This window comes from Glycine max, chromosome 12 (genome assembly GCF_000004515.6).
Source record: "Glycine max cultivar Williams 82 chromosome 12, Glycine_max_v4.0, whole genome shotgun sequence".
NCBI classification, from domain to species: Eukaryota; Viridiplantae; Streptophyta; class Magnoliopsida; order Fabales; family Fabaceae; genus Glycine; species Glycine max.
Window position 1 is genome coordinate 9458866 of NC_038248.2, and position 15637 is coordinate 9474502.

The 15637-nt window shown below is 30.5% G+C and overlaps 1 protein-coding gene across 1 annotated transcript; it reads left to right on the forward strand.

Annotated features, from left to right (window-relative positions):
• Positions 1 to 13834: 13834 nt before the first annotated feature.
• LOC102666009 (transcription factor MYB13) lies at positions 13835 to 15241 on the forward strand. The gene is made up of 3 exons (XM_006592990.3): positions 13835 to 13925; positions 14037 to 14166; positions 14323 to 15241. The coding sequence occupies exons 1-3, from the start codon at positions 13859 to 13861 to the stop codon at positions 15029 to 15031; spliced, it is 906 nt and encodes a 301-aa protein (XP_006593053.2). The 5' UTR covers positions 13835 to 13858; the 3' UTR covers positions 15032 to 15241.
• The last annotated feature ends 396 nt before the right edge of the window (positions 15242 to 15637 follow it).

The following is a 15637-nucleotide window of genomic DNA, read 5'->3' on the forward strand; positions in this document are numbered from 1 at the left end:
AGACATGTTAATAACATGCAATATAAACTATAGGTAGATAAAAATAAAATTCAATGTGGTATGAGTGGAAAACTATTGAAGTGTGGAAAACTCTTAGAGATAGAGGTCTTGAGTGGCTCACCAAACTCTTTAATGAAATTATGAGGTCAAAACGCATGTCGGAGGAATGGAGGAGAAGCACGTTAGTGTCAATCTATAAGAACAAAGGGGATATACAAAATTGTGCAAATTATAGGGGAATCAAGCTCATGAGTCATACCATGAAATTATGGGAAAGAGTGATCGAACGGAGATTAAGAAAGGAGACTCAAGTTATTGATAATCAATTTGGTTTCATGCCGGGAAGGTCGACCATGGAAGCGATTTATTTATTACGGCGGGTGATGGAGCAATATCGCATGGACCAACAAGACTTGCACTTGATTTTTATTGACTTGGAGAAAGCGTATGATAGAATGCCTAGAGAGATTTTGTGGAAAGCTCTAGAGAAGAAAGAGGTTAGGGTTGCATATATTCGAGCTATCCAAGATATGTATGATAGGGTATCGACTAGTGTTAGGACACAGGGTGGAGAGTCAGACGATTTTCCCATCACAATTGGTTTGCATCAAGGGTCAACCCTTAGCCCCTACCTTTTTACCTTAATTCTGGATGTCCTCACGGAACAAATCCAAGAGATAGCGCCGAGATGCATGCTTTTTGCAGATGACATAGTCCTCCTTGGAGAGTCGAGGGAGAAGTTGAATGAAAGGTTGGAAACTTGGAGACGAGCTCTAGAAACACATGGCTTTCGCCTAAGCAGAAGCAAATCGGAGTATATGAAATGTAAGTTCAACAAAAGAGGAGGGTATCTAACTCAAAGGTGAAAATAGGAGACCATATTATCCCTCAAGTCACACGGTTTAAATATCTTGGGTCTGTAATACAGGATGATGGAGAAATTGAAGGGGATGTGAATCATCGCATTCAAGCAGGATGGATGAAATGGAGAAAAGCATCGGGGGTGTTATGTGATGCAAAGGTACCGATCAAGCTAAAGGGAAAGTTTTATCGAACTGCGGTAAGACCGACGATTTTGTACGGAACAGAATGTTGGGCGGTCAAGAGCCAACATGAGACTAAAGTAGGTGTAGCGGAGATGAGGATGTTGCGGTGGATGTGTGGTAAGACTCGACATGATAAAATTAGAAACGGAGCTATTAGAGAGAGGGTTGGAGTAGCGCCTATTGTAGAGAAGATGGTGGAAAATAGACTTAGGTGGTTTGGGCATGTAGAGAGAAGACCGGTAGACTCTGTAGTGAGGAGAGTAGACCAGATGGAGAGAAGGCAAACAATTCGAGGCAGAGGAAGACCCAAAAAGACTATAAGAAAGGTTATCAAGAAGGATCTCGAACTTAATGATTTGGATAGAAGTATGGTACTTGATAGAACATTATGGCGAAAGTTGATCCATGTAGCCGACCCCACCTAGTGGGATAAGGCGTTGTTGTTGTTGTTGTTGTTGTGGTATGAGGATAAAAAAATTAGTGCATACATATAAAAATACCGAAAACATTAAAAATACATAAAATTAAAGAAAATTCATATTTCATAATATGTAAAAAAAAAAGATAAGATATAACCAGCTAGGCTGCACCATCTATGACAAAGAATGAATCTTCAGCCACTTATATCAACAGAAGAAGAAAAAAAGATGCTCTAATAAGAATAGAAGGTAGATCATAATTTTCCATGAAAACAAACACATTATACTAATAGAGTTGCTTAAATTATACATGTCAATAGAAAAATAAATGGATAGATGACATTAATTATTAAAAAAAGGTTAACTTTATTAATTAATATCCTCACACCTTAGTATATATTATTTTGAACTAGGAAACATATAAGGGGAATTAAATCAGAATTAACTATCAGTTCTGTCCAGAACCAACTATCCTAAAAACTACATTGTTAGCTACAGCCCAAGAATTATATTGAACTCAAATTTCTTGTACTCCTTTTCTATTCCTCTAATTCAAATAACAAGAAGTTAAAAAGAATGTTATTCTGATAAATAAATGTTATTCTTTTAATAACATGTTCTTTTGACTGGAGAAAAATGAGAAACTCGACAAAAAAAAATGAGAATAGCTGATTTCGGTCCATTTACCCAAAATAGTTTATAGATATTAGCATATTAGTTAAATCCATGATTTGGGTTTAATAAACATGGTACATGCATTGGATTTGTAACAACAGGGGAACACATATAGTGAATACAAACTATATTTGTTGACAATATATAATCAATTATATTGCTAATACCAGGAAGCCTAGATGTTAGAGAAGCATTATTATTGCAACACTATGTATTTATCCAAATATTATTTTAATCTTTTTTGGCCTTTTTTTTTTTGTTAATTGAAGAACTTCAATTTTCAGTCTTTTCTTTACATTTGTTTTTTTGTTAAATGTGTGGTGACAACAAACATTTTGATGAGATATATAGCTCATGTGTAAGTTAACTATAGGACGTACTATATGCCTATATCATCAAAATTAACTTAACATTTTTAAAATTAAATTCTCAGAATGTAGTCAAGTTAAATAACTTTGATTTAACTATATTATTGTAAAAAAAAATTAATGATTCGTCATGAATATCAAAGAATTATTGTAATGAAAAGTTAATACATATATAAATGAAAATTTTCATTTTCATTTTGTTTTATCAGTATCTTAAAACACTAGTTAAAAATACCCTTATTTCAATATAATGCATGCAAGTAAAAATTGTTATTATATTAAACAGTTTAGTTATGGTTTTGTACAACATCCAACAAAGAAAAGGAATAGCGATTTTAATATACAAGACCTGATAATCTAGCTTGAAAGCAGGTATCATGAAAGATACATAATAAATAATTCTCCAACTTTCATATATCAAGGCTTTAAACACTTTGCCACGTTCTGGATATTTGGAAGAAAAATAATGGATTCTTTTACAAAACTGATTATGATTTGAAACCAAAAGGCTAGGTTGGCACAGGACTAGAGAAAATGTTTCTGAATATTTTGAGATGGCAGACACAAAGAAGACTTTAGTCTTTAGATGTCCAATATTAATAGTAAGAGATTTAAGCACATTTGGAAAAACTGATTTCACCAAGAAAATTTTAAAAAAACGAAAACACCAAGTTACCAAGACATGGAATAGCAAGACACAAAAAATCCAAGTGCAATGAAAATATTTAGCAGCAGTAGCATAATAACAAATTAAACCAGCCTGAATTTACTGATCCAACAAAACCCAGATGATTAGAATCCAACCCACCGCCTATATAAATTCCCTGCAGTTTTGTTGCCTTAAGATATTAAAGAGAGAGGGAAAGGAAGGAAGATGTTGATCAACATAATGTGAACCACAAGAGAAACTACAAGTATATTAACACATAGACCTGTAAGGCAATATAAGTAACCACATGAACATTAGTATATCTAAACTCTAATTCCATTAGGATATATATATATATATATATATATATATATATATATATATATATATATATATATATATATATATATATATATATATATATATATATATATATTCTAATGAAAGTTAGAGAAAACCCACTGAATGTATTAGAAACCATGTGGGTATGAGACAGAATTTACATCTGCTCTCAGCGATAATTAAAGAAGTATATGTTGTTTTAATTAACAAAACACTACCAAGAAATAAGCCTTCTTTCTTTTCTTTTGTTTGGGGAAGAGATAGAGCAGGAGGTAACGAGTTTGTTTAATTATCTGATTCCCAAAAGAATTGTTTGGGACAAAAGATATCGCCAACAACATCCAATTTTGTTTCGGGATCTCAATTAATGATAAATTATCAATATATGTGTTAACTATAAGAATTCATGTAAGTAGAATATTTTTAATTTTTCTAAAATATTCTTTTATGTATCCTTTTTGAATGGCAAGTTTATAAGGGTTATTTTTTTTGTTTTTAATATATTAAAAAATTATTTTTATCTAATATTTTTTACAAAGTATCGTAACGATTTATAAGAAGTTAATTATAACATTGAATTATCCTATAGTATTATTCGTTAAAGTATGTTGAAATTTTCTAATGTTAGAATTAAAGAGGGAAAAAGAAATTAACATGTAAACTTGCTAGTTATTGATATGCTAAGTATAGCAAGTGTTATTATATTGCATAGTTATCAATTACCACATGCTTTTAGTCGAGTATGCTTAAATTATATATATGTTTAATTTTTTAGCTAAAAGAAGATTAAGTTGAATTCTATCAGCTTCTGACACGCTTTCAATTATCAAAGAGAGTCCATGAGTCAAAACCCAACGTGACTCACACCCATGCCTTAGAATATCAAATAGCCATTAACAAAAAAAAAAAAAAAAAGAAGATATGAGCTGCACTTAGGAGAAACGTAATCAATAAATGTATGTTTTTTATATGAGCTGTCATGACTTTTGACCAAGGACTTCCATAAAGGAAGAAGAAAGTTTTCGTTAAGTAGAAAAAGTCTTATCCTATTTGATTAATTAGTTAATACAAAATCAGAGTCTGCCCATAAATTTATTTCCTAATGTACCAAAAAAAGAGAGTCTGCATGCCCTATAAAAGCACATTAATTTCTATTTTAAAATCACCGGAAGTAAACTTTTTTTTATTCTTATTAACATTTTACTAATTTATATATCAGAAACCGCGTTGTTTTGATACATAAGCTAAACTATAAAGAAAGACTGAGAATCCATAACCTGAACATCAATCATGACAATTTGAAACCCTTAAAACGACAGATATAAATCATAAATATTAGCACGAGATATCTATATTATAAGGGCAGTAGGAGAATCCTCATGGTAAGTAACGTTTGAATTATTCTGCTTTGGTGTTTCCATAAACTGACAAAACGATTATCAAATTAATAAGCTAACCTCTCCTAGTTAATTTAACACCTAATTACAATCTAGCGAGTGATTAGCTCACTGCTTCTGACGTGCATCGTGAGTATGCTCATTAAATAAAATAAAAAGAGTTGAAAGGAATAAAAAAAAGTGAGTATAGTATACACCTTATTGTTGGTGTAAAAATTTTCAAGGAAATTAAAATGGAAATTTCACCGAAAGGTAAATGCTGAGTTTTCTAGAAAGAGAATTATTAAAATATTACAAAGTTGCATTTTTCACAAAAGCTAAAATGTAACATTTTTTTATAGAAGCGTGACAATTCATTGAAATTTATTATAACTGATCATTTTGATAAGTTTATAAGTAGTAATTTCAATTGAAGTTTATAAGTTATAGTTTGATAGAATCCTTTTTTTAAGTCAACTTTGATTTATTTTTTTTAAAGATAAAAGTGAAATTTGATAGAATCTTATAAATGGTATTTCCAATAGATTTTTGAAAGAGAAGACTTGGATAGTGATTAAAATAATGTTAATTTTCACAAAAGATTAAAAGCTGATAACTTTTATACATGATATGAGAAACCTAGAGTTCAAATTGGTCCGTGAGAAACTTTAGGTCCTGTTGAGAATGGCTGAGTTTTTAAATTTTGGTTTTTAAATATAATTTTTATAACAAAATATGTTTCACAAAAATGCTGTTGAAATGATTTTTAAGTCAATTTCAAAACAAATTTATATTCATTTTCAAAATAAAAAATATTATGTGAATTTGATTTTGTTTTAAAAAATACATCACCATTACCATTCCACCACACCATTATTATTCGTCGTTGTCACTTTCACCACCACCACTATCACCATCATCATTTTATTGCTACTACCATCATTATCACTCTCTTACTATTATCGTCATTGTCACCATTTTGTTGTCATCACCTTTGTCATTGTTGTCATCGTCGTCACTATTACACTCATATCATCGTCGTCGTTGTCATTATCACTATTATCGCCACAATTGCACTACTGCTACTCGCATCATGGCCACCATTATTTCATAGTGGTGTAAGATAAGATAAAATAGTTGACCCAATTTGTAACATCTTTTTAAAAACTAAACAAAAAATAAACTGAAACTCAAAACTCAACTAAAAATGGATTGATTTTTGAAAATTTGTAATCTAAAAATGAAAAGCACCTTGAACGGGATCTTAGAGGTCATAACGATTTAATCCATTTCTTCCTATATTTTGCATATTATTAATAACTAGTGGCTATATTTTTAAATTGGAAAAAATCACCTATTAGATAGACATGTGTGTTGATAGTATGTGGTTGACAAATGTACTGTTTCACTGAGTAGTCAACTAGTGAGGAAAAGTATGTTCCCACAAAGATTTGCACAATATTTAACTTAAAACACACTTCCCACTCTCTAAACGAATGAAATAAATGATTTGATTGGAATATAGGAAATCTTAAAGGTTGTAAACATGTAATAAATCAACAAGTTAAAGATAAGAAAAGTAAAAACATTTTATAAAATTGTAATCAATCAAATATTGTAAAGCCTTGGTATTTATTACCGTTCAAAATTGGACCCTAGCAGAATTTTGGTCTTTTAAGTTTTGTCTAATAGGTGGAATGCATAAAGTGTATAAAGTAAATATAGAGAAAACATTGGAATTAGTTTCACTAAGCTTCCTTCTCATGCATGTAACTCATAAACCACACTAATCAACTTTACACTTCAAACATTAATGTTAACCACTTGTTGCCACCACCACCACGTCGTAAGTGTCATTACTATCGATATTGTCATCACTATTGTCACTACCATTGTCGCCATTGCCTCTACAACAACTAGTGGTATCAATATTGTTGTCATTGCTACCCACATTATTACTATTGTCATTGTTATCACCAACACATAAAAACACTCTTAAAATAATTTTAATACAATATGAAACTTTTAAAATAAATTTATTTGAAACTAATCATATTTTAAAAATTGATTTAAATTTTTTTAAACCAAAATTGAAAAATGATTATTATTTTTAAAAATTTCAAAACTCAAAACTAAAATCACCCCAAACTAAACCTAAGGAAGTAGTTTTAAAATTTAGTATCTTGAAAAATGACCAATAAACCAAACTTTATTCCTAGAAATAAGGTTGACCAGAATTAAGCTATCGTGGCACACTGGATTAAGTCCCCCACACTAAGAAAGCCATTTTGGTTGTAGGATGTTCTTTTTTCTCGAGACAAGTGTGAGTGTATTGTAAAACTGAATGCACTGGTGATGCAATCCTACCCCGCAAGGGCATTGGATAGAAGACTCCAAGAAGATTGGACCAAAGATGCAAGAGAAAGCCCTAAGGTTCTCATGAGCCTTAGGGTAGATTTCAGACCCATGGGCTAAGTATGAGCCCACTTATCTTTGTACATATTAGATTAAGGTTTCATTATTTTTTGGTCTTGTATTTAGGGCTCCATAATATAGGTAAGGTATCCTAGAAATGTAGGATTTTTCAACCCTTGTATTTTAGGGTACATAGACTAGTTTTTGTATTAGGGATAGTTGTGTAATTTCACATGCATTAAATGAATATTAGATGTGTGTAGTTGGAAATAAATTTAATTGAATTGGGAGAAGTTCAATCCAATTAAATTTTAGAGGGAGAGGTGAGCATTTGCTTGCTACACCCTATTGTCACATCATATAGTCACACTTTGCGCATGTCCTTCATGTTTTACATGCCTCATGACACCTAAGCACACTTAGTAAAGAATCTTGGAATTGATCTTGGATTAGTGGGCTGAACCATTGCTAAAATTAATTAATCATAATTAGTGAAATTTTGGCTCCAAAATTTGGCTCCACAAATTCAAGTGAAATTTGAATAGAAATTCAAATTTCCCTCCAATTTTGTGTGACACTTAGGCTATAAATAGATGTCATGTGTGTGCATTTTTTTGGAACTTTGATCATTTGAGAATTAAATTTCAAAGTTGAGACCTTTTTTGAGGCACAAAATTTTGTGTTCCTTCTCTCCCTCTCCTTCCTCTCATCTTCTCTTACCTTCAAGCTCTTATCCATGGTTTCCTGTGGTGGTGAGCTTCTTCTTGACTCATCTTCTCCTTGAAGTGGCGTCTCCAATCATCATTCTTCCATCTCTATTCCACTGCCATTAATCTTCAAGAAGCTAGCAAAGGACTTCATTGATGAAGAAGATCTAAGACCTACAAGCTCCAATGGAGCTACATCAACTGGTTTTCTTTTTTTAAAAACAAATGACCTTTCTTCTTCCCCATTGCTTTGCTTCCAAGTTCTGATCCTCTTTCCGCATTTCTCCGTTATTGTATCTATCTCCTTGTTCACTTCATCAAAATTTTAAATAAGCCACAATTTATTCACCAGATTCAAAATTTAATTACAAACATGATAACAGGTAAATATAAGTTGTTTTTTATAATAAAAATATAATGGAAATATATTAAAAAATATTTATTTAGTAGTTATTTTTTACTTAAATATTAGGAATTGATATTTTTCTTATTTATGACTTGTAGATATGAAAAAAAGGGATACAATCCAAAAAGATCCAGAAAATATAAAAATATGAATAAAGAAGATTTTTGGCATCAGACCCAAGTCCACTCCAACAACTATAAAAAGGAAGTCAAGCCAAGAAGAAAAAACACATCGAGTCTCAGAGCACTCTAATACACACCTAAAGCCTAAGAACTATCCCTTAGGGAATTCTTTATTCCCTCTCATCATTTTCTATTTCCTTTTTTCATCTCTTCTCTTCCATCAATTTTTGAACCCCTTTTCAAGTGTAAGACCCCTTATGGCTATGAGAGACTAAACTCTTAGTTAGGGTCTGACAGACCTAAAAAGTTAACGGATGTATTATATAGTTCATATTTATCAATGCAACATGTGTTTTATTTCCTATTATCCTTTCTTACTTTTAATTTCATTCATCATTCATTCTTGTATTATTTTGGGGGTTAGGTGTTCGACAGAGGATAATCCTTAATAGGAATATAAGGAAGATTTTGAATGCATCAATTTTAGGAATTAGTCGAGAGTAATTTCTAATAGAACTAAAAGAAATGAATATCTTAATAAAATCATTGTTAGACATGCGCATGCATTAAAGCAAGTATCTAGAATTAGAACTTCATGCATTTTATCTATTGAATCTTTGTAAAGACATTTGGGAGATAGATAGGTAAAATAAACTTGTCATCGTGAAACATCAGGAGCAAGTCATCTAATAGATGTGGGTAGGATAAATTCACCTGATTGATAAAGAAAAATAAAAAATAATAATACATCTTAGTCAAATAAGACATGCTAAGTCCTACCATTCTTATCTCATTGAATTCCTTATTATTTCTTTTGTCTATTAATGTTTATTATTTTCTATCATGTTTTTTTAAATTCATATTTTTTACGTCATTTTATTTTTTTTCTCTTATAAATTGAAAGTTATCCAACACAAGTATAAAACAAAGTCTCGATAATTGGATTTTCGAGTCTTTACTACTTAGACATTTGATACACTTGCCAAACAGTTAACAAGTTTTTGTACTTGTGTTGGAAGTGTATCAAATGTCCAAGTAATCAATAGTAAAATGCATGAAATTTTAATTCTAGATGCTTGCTTTGATGTATGGGATAATGCAATCACTCTATGTCTAGCAATGATTTTATTAAGATACTCATTCCTTTTAGTTCTATTAGAAATTACCCTCTATCGAACAACTAATTCCTAAAACTGATGCATGCAACACCTTTCTTATATTCCTATTAAGGATTATCCTCTATCGAGCACCTAATCCCCAAAATAGTGCAAGGATGAATGATGCATGAAATTAAAAGTAAGAAAAGATAATAGGAAAGAAAACACATGTTTCATTGATAAATAGGAAGTATACAATACATCTGTTGGCTTTTTAGGTCTGTCAGACCCTAACTAAGGGTTTAGCCTCTCATAGTCAAAAGGAGCCTTATACTTGAAAAATGATTAGAAACTTATGGAAGAGAATGGATGGAAAAAAGGAATAGAAAATGATGAGAGAGAAGAAAGAATTCTCTAAGGAGAGTTCCCACGCTTTAGTTGTGTATTAGAATGTTCTGAGACTTGACGTGTCTTTTCTCTTTGACTTGACTTCCTTTCTATAATTGTTGGAGTGGACTTGAAATTGATACCAAAATTTTACTTATTCATATTTTTTATATTTTTTTGGATCTTTTTGGATTTTATCCCTCCTTTTCATACATAAAAATCATAAATAAAAAAATATCAATTCCTAATATTTAAGCAAAAAATAACTACTAAATAAGTATTTTAAAAAATATTTTTATTGTATTTCTATTATAAAAAATAACTCATATTTAATCGTTATCAAAACATCATCATATATTCACCAAATCCCAAATTAATTACAAACATCACCATAAAATAAATTGAAATATATAAAAACTAAACAGAGAAAAAAAAGATAAAACATTTCTGCGTTTTTGGTGTGGTGGAGCTTGCTTAGGATATTTCCATCTCCGCCGTGAACTCCCGGAAGCTGTGGGGGGCGTCCATGGAGAGTGAAGTATGTGCCAGGCCCTTCATGCATTCACTGAAAGCTGCAACTTTAGTCACGCAAAAAGGGCTTCTTCACTGACTCAGACATACACAAAGTTAGTTAGCAAAAATTAATGAGAACCTAGTAAACAAACTAACAAAGTCCTAATCCTAATTAAGCAGAAATAGGTCAAGCATTGTCTTGAGTCTTTGAAAAGACAAGATAATTGCAAAAAATGCACCAAAAAGATAAACATAATGGAATTTATTAGTGGAGTTAATTCTCGTCACTTTTTTTTTCATTGATAAATATTAGTTTGTTAATTTTTGTTAGAAATATTAGTAAAAAAATTGAACCCATGGCCTCTCCTCTTCTTTTCTTCCTTCACTCTTCAGTCTCCCTTCCTAATCATTATATAATTTTATATCCTGAATAATTCACGTCTTGATTTACGAAAATACTTTGGACAAATTAGGATTAATTTTTAAGTGTCAACTCTCAATTGGAATGTAAGTAATTTCAGGGTTGTTTGGATTTTTTGGATAGAAAATATTTACAAATTTTATAAAAAATATAGACATGAAAAGTTCCGTTTGATACCAAGCAAACAAACAAATATGAGAAAGAAGATCTATATAGTAGGATGATAGGATCTCCACTTGTCTTAGTACTTTATCAAAACCAGTTGTGTGCATATATAATTGGAGAAATCTATATATGTTTCCCTAATTTTTTTAATAAAAATGTTATATGCGTTTTTTAATAATTTTTTTAGTATGTTAAATACTATTTTTATTTTAACTCTTTCACCATTGCTTCTAGTAAAAGTACTTTTTTCCTACAATGAATGAATTTCCTTTCGATTATATATATTAGTTGTAGATATTTTAAATATATAGTTCTAAACTCATTAATTATTTTAACTCATTGAACTTACCAGCTAACAAAGTATATTGACTCTCACAAAAGATTTATTATACAACTATATAATGTTACAACATTGTCCTACTAATCATCTTAATATTTTGTAAAAAATGATAGTAATTAAATACATTAATTCTTGACATTGTCCAAAAAAAACACTTTTTTTTTTAAATCAGAAGTTATGTGAGACTTCTTATTTAGTATTAACTAATTCATTTCTACTGAATCAATCCATTTTGGAATAAAATAGTGTTTCAAGTTGTGACTCCATGCTCAAGTCAAACATTAAACTCAGATCTTAGTTTAAGGATCTAAATATCAAATCATTCATGTTAATAATTTTTTTGTTAAAAAGCACTTTCACTGTGCCGGTTAAAGAATATAAATATCAAATGTAATTTCCCTTTCATCACAAGTCTGAAATACAATTCAAAAATTATTTATTTCTTCCAAGTCTTTCTTTTAACACACTCTAACCATTTTTTCTAAACTAAAATTCTATTAATTAATGCTTTTATCTATTTCTTTAAGATACTCCTTGGTAGCGTAAGACTAATGCCACTTATTTATAAAAAAAATATTAAATGAAAAAAATGCACAATGTTTTGAAAATATAAAAAGAATTTAACACTTTTATGTAATAAATAGGAGGTTTAATAAAAGAAGTATTGTACAAGGATTTAAATTTATTCTTATACATTCAAGGTGTTAGATTTACACCACTATGCATGAATCTAATATCTTCTATGATTAATCTTATATTAATTAGATAGAATCCATACTTTCTAGCCTAAAAGTTTTTCTCCCGTCTTTTGATATAGATTTTAATATAATTAATTTTGAAAGAATTATAAAGGAAGTGACTTTTCAAAGAATTAATTTTAAAATATTTATTTTGAAACGATAATAAAAATTATGTAAAATAAATTTTTTTTATCGAAATAATGTAAAACTACTTCTATAAAGGAAATTACCAAAAACTCACATATTACCAAGTAGTACTTAATATTATTTTTTTATAAAAAAATATTTAAATGAGGGATTAATCCCCACTTGATTATTGGTTTGGCCCTAATAAGGAAATTACCCTTGAAGAGGCAAAAAGTAACTTTAATTCCTTTATTGAATTAATAACATGTTTCCAGAAGAAAGAGGAAAGAAGAAAGTGTAGCTTTAAATCTTTAATTGGTGGAGTCTTTATTATTTTCATGCTGTAAAACTCGTTTGTTTTGATAATAAAAATATTTTTATTGGATATTAGCTTTTTATACTATTTTTTCATGCAAGCTCTCTTTTAAAATATTATTCGAATACCAATTTTATAAAAAAATATTGATTTTCTAAATATTTCAGTATTCCTTTCAGATAAAAAAAAAGAAAGAAAAATCGCGCGCTTTCCTTTTCTTGATGGTGATATAGAATTAACTAGGAAAATATTTCTTAAAAATTATTAATTGAATTTCTTTAAATGAGGGATTAATCCCCACTTGATTATTGGTTTGGCCCGAATAAGGAAATTACCCTTGAAGAGGCAAAAAGTAACTTTAATTCCTTTATTGAATTAATAACATGTTTCCAGAAGAAAGAGGAAAGAAGAAAGTGTAGCTTTAAATCTTTAATTGGTGGAGTCTTTATTATTTTCATGCTGTAAAACTCGTTTGTTTTGATAATAAAAATATTTTTATTGGATATTAGCTTTTTATACTATTTTTTTCATGCAAGCTCTCTTTTAAAATATTATTCGAATACCAATTTTATAAAAAAATATTGATTTTCTAAATATTTCAGTATTCCTTTCAGATAAAAAAAAGAAAGAAAAATCGCGCGCTTTCCTTTTCTTGATGGTGATATAGAATTAACTAGGCAAATATTTCTTAAAAATTATTAATTGAATTTCTTTAAAAAACATCTTTCAGGCACAGAAAAGTGAATACACTAGTTGGAATGATTGTTTGTGTTTATAATAGTTGAAGATTTTCCTCACGTGTTGATTTTAAAAGGAGGGCTCAAGTTTCATGTTACGTTCCGGGAAGATACTAGGTAGCAGGGGGCATAATGTCACTGTCTACACGTGACGCCGTATATTAATTAATATTATAATGTGAAAGCAAAGAAGAAACACAATTTTTGACCGGGTAAAAACGTGAATGGTTAATTAGTACAAAAACCGTTATTCGGAAGTCACATGAATCTTTTATTATTTATAGGAAATTATAAATAAAGTATAGAACATGTGACACGTTTTGGTATGTGAACGCGTGCAGCATATAAGTAAGAGAAACACAAACACTCACACACGCACTCGATCAGTCAAAAATGAATCATACCATAAGGTGGAAGCCTCAATAGTTGTGCAATAACATACAAAAGCAAACACAAACACTGAAACACTAACTTGGACTCCGGAGGAAGATATGAAGTTAATTGCTTATGTCACTAGATATGGTTGCTGGAATTGGCGCCAACTCCCCAAGTTTGCAGGTATATATTTGAATACTTGTCAAAATTAATTAAGCCAATAATAACTAGTGAAGGTTATTTATAGCCATAGAAGAGGTTTATTAATACTCTATTTGGTGCTTTGGTTTTTAGGTCTTGCAAGGTGTGGGAAAAGTTGTAGATTGAGATGGATGAATTATCTAAGACCAAACCTCAAAAGAGGGAACTTCACTCAAGAAGAGGAAGAATGCATCATTAGAATGCACAAAAAACTTGGTAACAGGTATGATTTCTTCCTAATACTAGTAGGGACTATAGGACTAATACTATAATACAATAAAAAACAGTCTACAAATTCCCATTTGAAATGGGTCAATAATAACTTGAATATTGTAATATTGGAATGTTAATTAACTGATCATTAATCCTTCACTTGCAGATGGTCTGCTATTGCGGCTGAGTTACCTGGAAGAACAGATAACGAAATAAAAAATCATTGGCACACCACACTCAAGAAAAGATCTCAACAAAACACAGTCACAATTGAAGAAACTAGAGTCTCAAAATCAAAGAATAACGAATCAGTTCCCAATAAGGGGGTAACTGTTACTCTTCTGGCTACTTCTTCCCAGATGTCAGATAATTCATCAATATCCCCAGTTTCATCCTCCTGCAGCGAGTTTTCCTCCATAACTTCGTATCATTCCACCGCTGCTAGCTGTATGGAGAATTTGGTGTTTGAAGATGATGACTTCGGTTTTCTTGATTCATACAATGAAAGCTTCTGGACACAACTAAATCTGGATGACATTTCCAACAATGCACCATGTGAAATTTTTTCAGAAGATTCCAATGGCTGTTTTCAAAGTACAGATGCTACCCAGATCCATGATTCTTGTGCAAAGTCTCCTACAACTAGCGAAAGTAATATTGTTGTGGATAATGACTTTGTCGACTTTCAGGATGCATACAAAGACGCAACGGTTGATAACTTTTGGTCACAGACATATGTAGCTGACATGTCCCACGTTCCAACTGAACTACTTGTTCACTCCGTGGCAGAATCTGAATGTTTTACTCCAATATATGATGATTTGTGGGGTCAAAGTTATTTGTACCATGAAAATCATCATGGTTTATTCCGATGAACAAAATTACTACTCCATCTCTAGAGATCTATAGTTTTGAGAGTGTTAGAGTTGGTGATTCCGATTCTTGATCCATCCTAAATGGATGAACCTTTATAGTTTTGGGTTAGGGGTTTGTATGTACTTAAAGAATAGTATTGTAGCAGTTGCTCTGCTATATTTCTAGATCTCTTGTACCAAGTTTTGATATATTGAATTGCTTCTGCTTTACTTTTGAGTTTTCAGTTTTTTAAAATTTCTTCCTATCAAGGGTTTTCATTTTAAATTTGTGTTTATCCTTATTTCCTTATCTTTGTTGCGCATTATTTTTTTTTTTAACAAATTGGTACCAAATAAAGTTGACTCATTTTGGTTTCTCGATTATAATGTCAATTATGAAGTACAATATTTCATTGCTGGATCACAACACCAAATTTTTACTATGGCAAATAAAGATGTGAGTTGTTCCTGAAAAAAAACAAGGATCTGGATGAGGTCTTGACAAGATGTCTTAGTTCGCCATATTAGTGAGTCAATGACATTTCTCATCTTGACGACAACAACGGTAAACCCATGTCGGTCGTGTCGTTTCACCCCTCATCAAACGAGGAAGAATGTAGGGAAGAA

Coding starts and splice junctions, on each gene's coding strand:
- LOC102666009 (XM_006592990.3), top strand. CDS start 13,859: ATGAAGTTAATTGCTTATGTCACTAGATATGGTTGCTGGAATTGGCGC. Junction 13,926..14,036: donor CCAACTCCCCAAGTTTGCAG/GTATATATTTGA, acceptor TTTGGTTTTTAG/GTCTTGCAAGGTGTGGGAAA. Junction 14,167..14,322: donor CACAAAAAACTTGGTAACAG/GTATGATTTCTT, acceptor CTTCACTTGCAG/ATGGTCTGCTATTGCGGCTG.